Below are 6,256 nucleotides of genomic sequence, written 5' to 3'. Positions count from 1 at the left end.
TTGATGTCAAATGACGTGATTCGATTTGATTTAACAATTGTATACATAGGTTATGTATTTATTGGCCCTTTAGAAACAATAATGGTAACATACTTTTTATGGAAAGAAGTAGGCGTGGCGTCAATTCTTGGAGTTGCTACATTTATCGTTTTTCTACCATTGCAAGGTATACAAAGAAATAAATAATAACTAAGGATCGGATTTCAATGCTTTTGCATTTTTTTTTTAATGACTTACACCATGCTTTCCAATCTACAAATATGATTTCAGTACTCCATGCTGTAACTTAAAAATTTTGGGGGCATTTTTGACGTTTTTCATGCTTTTTTAATTTTTAAGAATTTTTTTACATATTTCTCGTATTATGACTAAGAAACATCACTCCGCTTAAATCTAAACATAATATTACGTAATATATTATATAAATCATTTTCATTTTGAACTATGTAACATAAGGTAATCTTCAGGTTAAATATAATTCTCATTGTACAGTGTAATACAAAATATTTAATTTGGAAAATTTAATTTTTACTAATTTTTTGATATTTTTAAGGAATTTTTAGAGATTTTAGGCCATAAATGCCTTTTTTTGATAGGACATTTAAATCCGATCCCTGGTAATAACTAATAAATAATAATACCACTATATGATATTTTTTTTATACATAATCTTCAAGCATGGTTGGGTTCAAGTATATCAAATTATCGACTTAAAACAGCTAATAGAACAGATGCAAGAGTTAGTTTAATGAATGAAATAATTTCTGGCATACAAGTAATTAAAATGTATACCTGGGAACATTTTTTTACCAAACTAACTGAATTTGCCAGAAAGTAAGACTTTAGTAATTAATATATTCATGTATTTAATATTTTTAACCACCGCAAGTATTTAAATTAAAAATTAATTATGAAATACAGAAAAGAAATAGACCAAATTACTAAAACGGCATATATCAAAGCTACATTATTGTCATTTTCTGTGTTCAACACAAGACTCGCTTTATTCTTAAGTGTTCTTTTATATGTAATACTCGGAAATTATATAACTGCATCAAAAGTAAAATAATATTCGTCTTTAATATAATATTTTAAATGCTTACACAGTTACACAGTAAACTAAAGAAATATTTAAAAACATTTAGGTTTTTATAATTACATCGTATTATAATATTTTGCGAGTATCTATGGCGGTTACTTTTCCTGTTGGAATTGGTTTGATTGCTGAATTACTAGTTTCTATTAAAAGAATTGAGGTACGCATAAATGCTTAAAATAATATGCAAATTAATTTTTATTCGAACGATAATATAATACTACAGATTGTATTACTTAGGATTTTCTTTTACGTGAAGAAAAAGATAAACAACCGATAATTCAAACGAAAACCATAAATGAATTTGACAATTCAAGACTTAACGACATCAGTAAAATGCCAAATAATATTAACAATCAAGATGATACTGAACAATTAAGTAATTATCGTATTGTTGTTTCGAACGTTACTGCCAAGTGGACAGACTCTCAAACTGATAATACTTTAGAAAATATAAATTTAACCGTAAGAGCAAGTCGTTTGGTTGCAATAATTGGTCCAGTAGGAGGCGGAAAAGTATAATTGATACATACCTATACAAATATTTTAAACTGTCTACAACTTGCATAGTTTTATTTCACAGAGTTCGTTGATACAAGCCATCTTACGAGAATTGTCACTGTCTAAAGGAAGTATTTCAGTGCATGGTGTGGTATCATACGCATCCCAACAACCCTGGTTATTTGCAGGTTCTGTTCAAGGAAATATTCTTTTTGGTTTGCCAATGGATAGAAACCGTTACAATAAAGTAAGGCAGTCGTGCCTAATTTAAACTTGAAACATGCTCCGTTATGTTTATAATTAAAATGTATTATTTCACTGGTAAATAGATTATAGAAGTATGTGCGTTAAAAACAGACTTGGATCAATTTCCATATGGTGATAGAACAATTGTTGGAGAAAGAGGAATTTCTCTTAGTGGTGGACAAAGGGCAAGAATAAATTTGGCCAGGTATAAAAGAAATACGATTTATTAATCATATTTTGATGTTTTGAAATATTTTACATTAGAGCTATATACAAAGAAGCAGATATTTATTTACTGGATGATCCTCTGTCGGCTGTTGACAATAATGTTGGCAAACACTTATTTGCAAAATGTATTAAAGGTAATGCCATAGTAATTTCTAATTAATTGTATACAATATTATAATGTATTATACCTAAATTAACATTACAGAATTCCTCAAAGAAAAAACATGTATACTTATTACTCATCAATTACAATACTTAACCAATGTAGACCAAATAGTATTAATAGAAAATGTAATTATTTAAAATTGCCATTAAAAATATATTATAGGTTAAAATATTGGTATATATTTAACGAATTCTTTGTTATTTTTTTACATAACAGGGCAAAAAAATAGCCGAAGATTCGTACAAAAACCTTCAAGAATCCGGATTAAATTTTACCAAAATGTTAGGGTCTCCAATAGAACCTGTGGTAACGTCTGATAATGAAGTTATTACGAAAAGTAATAGACCAAAATTTCGAAGCCAAAATTCCATTTATACTCGACAAGTGTCTGTGTTGAGTGTTACGTCAACTGTCGAAGAAAGTAATTACAATAATGTTCAGGTTGAAGTTGTAGAAATTGTTGAACCTATTGAAGTAGCTGAAACTCGCTCTTTTGGAAATTCTGGATTCAGTAATTACTTATCATATTTCTCTGCCGGCGGACACAAGTGCAAAATATTCTTATTTCTATTGATATGTATCTTAACTCAAATACTATCTTCCAGTGGTGATATTTGGATAACTTACTGGTAGGTATCTAATATATAAAATCAGTTTAATTTTAAAATAATCCAAAATGTTTTGATCAAACAAATGTCGTGTTTTAAAGGGTAAATTTAGAAGAACACGTTTTTCGTCCAGTTAGCCATTTAGAACCCGAGAATAATAGTACACCGACAAGATGTAATTCATCCAATACATTAATTCAATGGATAGTAGATCGTCAAACATGTATTATCGTGTTTACTGTAATTACAATATCTGTTATAATATCTACATTAATTAGATCAGCTTTCTTTGTATCAGTATGCACAACATCTTCTACAAATCTACATAACCGTATGTTAGGATCAATTATAAGAGCAACAATGTACTTTTTCAATAAAAATCCATCAGGTAATACATACAAAGACATAACACATTCCTATCTAACATTATGACGTAAAATAATACCGATCAATATTAACATTTTAGGAAGAATACTTAATCGTTTTTCGAAAGATATAGGATCTATTGATGAAATGTTACCTTTCGTATTAATGGATGTTATACAAGTAATATAAGTATAATATTATATTACGTATATTGGGTCTAGTTAAATAATATAAAAAACATAAATTGTTTTCATTTAACATTTTTAAGATTGGATTGATTGTGATTGGAATATTAATTATTGTTGGAATAACCAATCCATACCTTATTATACCGACATTAATCATAGTGGTCATATTTTTCAAAATCAGAAATATTTATATGACAATATCACAAAGTATTAAACGTTTAGAAGGAGTCAGTAAGCAAACATTATAATTTTAACTAGTTTATATAAGACAAATAATTCATAAAACCAACTACATTATATAATTTGATAAATATTAGCACGAAGTCCTGTATTTACTCATTTAAATGCATCCCTTCAAGGAATAACAACTATAAGAGCATTTGAAGCAGAACAAATTCTTTCCGCAGAATTTTCCATCCATCAAGTGAGAACAATTAACTCTTTTATTTTTCTATATTTACAATTTCACCAATGATTATTATGAAAAAATTCTAGGATTTACATTCTTCAGCTTGGTATTTATTTATTTGTTCGAGTAGAGCGTTTGGATTTTGGTTGGATTTAACCTGCCTTATATATATAAGTATCGTGACGTTTTGTTTTTTATTTATTGGCAAAGGTAAATATCGAGTACACCATAAACGATATTTTATGTAAACATATTTATATTACATTTTAAATGATACAATTTTATCTTAGACACATATAGTGGAAATGTCGGTCTTGCTATAACTCAGTCAATAGGACTAATTGGTTTATTTCAATGGGGAATGAGGCGGTCGGTTGAGCTAGAAAACCAAATGACATCTGTTGAAAGAGTACTCGAGTACACAGTTTTACCCCAAGAACCAGGACTTGAATCACCTCAAAGTACTAGCGAGTAGATTAATTTAAATAAAAATGATATGCATAAGATAAAATACATATAAAATACTTTTATGAATTCGTAAAAATCGTTTTCAGATAAAAAGCCACCAAAAGACTGGCCTGATAAGGGTCAAATAACATTCAACAATTTTTATCTACGATATGACATAGATACGCCTTATGTCTTAAGTAATCTAAACATTAACATTGAACCTACAGAAAAAGTGATTTTAAAATAATAAGGAGTATATATTTAAAAATGTTATATTGAATATGAATTATGTTTGGTAAATATAGATTGGAATTGTCGGTAGAACTGGTGCAGGGAAATCATCGTTAATTGGAGCATTGTTTAGATTAGCCCTCAATGAGGGTAATATAACTATCGACAACCTTGAAATACATGAGTTGGGACTACACGAATTACGATCCAAGCTTACTTTTATACCTCAAGAACCAGTTTTATTTTCAGGAACCGTACGCAATAATTTAGATTTATATGATGAATATTCTGATCACGAAATTTGGAGTGTATTAAATGAAGTAAATGTATATCCACTTGAAATTAATAGATTTAATTAAAACAACTAGGTATAGTTTCAAATGTTTCAATTTAGTATTAAAAGATACCTAGTTATCAAAACTTTTACTAATAATATACTAATAAGTAATATTTTGAAATGTTAAGAGCAGGGCTTGCAAACGTTATAATAACGTTATGATTATAACGTTATATTTGATAAAAAACGATTGAAATTTGTAAACGTAATTATAACGAAAAACGATAAACATAAATAAAAAAATAACACAAAACAAAACGTAACGTTTAACAAAATATATGATATATCATTAAACAAAACATAACGCAAAACGGTATAATTTATATTGTATTCCATTAAACGAAATAATTAATTTCCAATTATTTAATAATACTTAGTATTATTCAATTATTAATTTTATCCCGTATCCGGTCTATCCGGGAGATCCTGTATTAGATTTATTTTAAAATTTAATAAGAAGGTATTAATAGAATAATTTAATTACCAATAGCTAATAATAGTGATACTCTGATAATATTGTACTGTACTATCTGTACTACGGTCGGAATTTATACCATTCAAGTTATTCAACTATTGTGTTCGGTGATCAGTTTGCTCAGATTTGTTCAGTCGTCAGTGTTTGTGTAATTGTTGTCAAATGTTTAATATTTATATTTTATACTAATATACTAATAGTTTTAAAGAGCATTCGTATAAAATAAATGTTGACAAAGTATGTCAAAACAATCAGAGTAAAATATGTTTGAAACATAGATTCCTGCTTAAATGATATTCTCAAGCACAATAATATTGTAAAACTTCCTAAATAATTTTAACATTTAAAAACCTAATAATACATTCAAAATTTCAAAATAATGATCATGATTTTTTTTTTTATATTTATTATTTTATAATAAAGTCCTTAGAGCCTAGGCAATTTATTAAATTCAATAATACATTATTATTTATAACTTAAGATTAATTATCATCATACTGTTTTATCATTTATTTTGTTTCCATTTCTGTACGAACTATGTATATTGTAATTTAATCTGTATCACTGTACTCTATATTTTGTGAATAATATGTAATTGGGATATTTAACCCATTTAATTAAATAAATAAAATTACACAATACCTACTTAAAACTCAGAATAGGGAAATTATGTCCCTAAAAAAGGTCATAATCATATACTTTTAAATTGCGGCCTTTGTACTTTTAAAACAGGTATCTAAATGCTTTTAAATTTTAAATAACGATAAACGCAAAAATTGTATAACGTTTTAATTATGAATAACGTTAAACGCAAAACTTGTATAACGTTTTAATTCTGAATAACGATAAACACAAAAGTTGAATAACGTTTAAAATTTGTATAACGTTTTGATTGTAAATAACGTAAAACAATATTTTTTTTTCAAATGCAAGCCCTGCTTCATAGCTAATGTTC

General features: G+C 27.1%; 1 protein-coding gene across 3 annotated transcripts in view; it reads left to right on the top strand.

Moving 5' to 3' along the window:
• Positions 1–6: 6 nt before the first annotated feature.
• Positions 7–6,256, top strand: part of LOC107884764 (probable multidrug resistance-associated protein lethal(2)03659) — an 8,562-nt gene continuing 2,312 nt past the window's right edge. The window contains exons 1-18 of one of the 3 annotated variants that reach the window (XM_016807557.2): positions 7–166; positions 678–834; positions 922–1,060; positions 1,146–1,256; positions 1,337–1,612; positions 1,680–1,844; positions 1,927–2,048; positions 2,108–2,205; positions 2,277–2,362; positions 2,454–2,866; positions 2,947–3,233; positions 3,312–3,391; positions 3,480–3,630; positions 3,717–3,823; positions 3,895–4,018; positions 4,099–4,269; positions 4,363–4,490; positions 4,564–4,809. In XM_016807557.2, coding sequence (XP_016663046.1) covers positions 82–166; positions 678–834; positions 922–1,060; positions 1,146–1,256; positions 1,337–1,612; positions 1,680–1,844; positions 1,927–2,048; positions 2,108–2,205; positions 2,277–2,362; positions 2,454–2,866; positions 2,947–3,233; positions 3,312–3,391; positions 3,480–3,630; positions 3,717–3,823; positions 3,895–4,018; positions 4,099–4,269; positions 4,363–4,490; positions 4,564–4,809 — 2,946 coding nt within the window. In that variant the 5' untranslated portion in view covers positions 7–81. Of the gene's footprint in view, positions 167–677; positions 835–921; positions 1,061–1,145; positions 1,257–1,336; positions 1,613–1,679; positions 1,845–1,926; positions 2,049–2,107; positions 2,206–2,276; positions 2,363–2,453; positions 2,867–2,946; positions 3,234–3,311; positions 3,392–3,479; positions 3,631–3,716; positions 3,824–3,894; positions 4,019–4,098; positions 4,270–4,362; positions 4,491–4,563; positions 4,810–6,256 lie in introns of those variants that run through there. The other 2 variants (XM_016807558.2, XM_029490761.1) reach the window with 2 other exon arrangements.

This window comes from Acyrthosiphon pisum, chromosome A2 (genome assembly GCF_005508785.2).
Source record: "Acyrthosiphon pisum isolate AL4f chromosome A2, pea_aphid_22Mar2018_4r6ur, whole genome shotgun sequence".
NCBI classification, from domain to species: Eukaryota; Metazoa; Arthropoda; class Insecta; order Hemiptera; family Aphididae; genus Acyrthosiphon; species Acyrthosiphon pisum.
The sequence above is the reverse complement of the archived record's forward strand: the minus strand, read 5'-3'. Positions and strand labels throughout refer to the sequence as shown.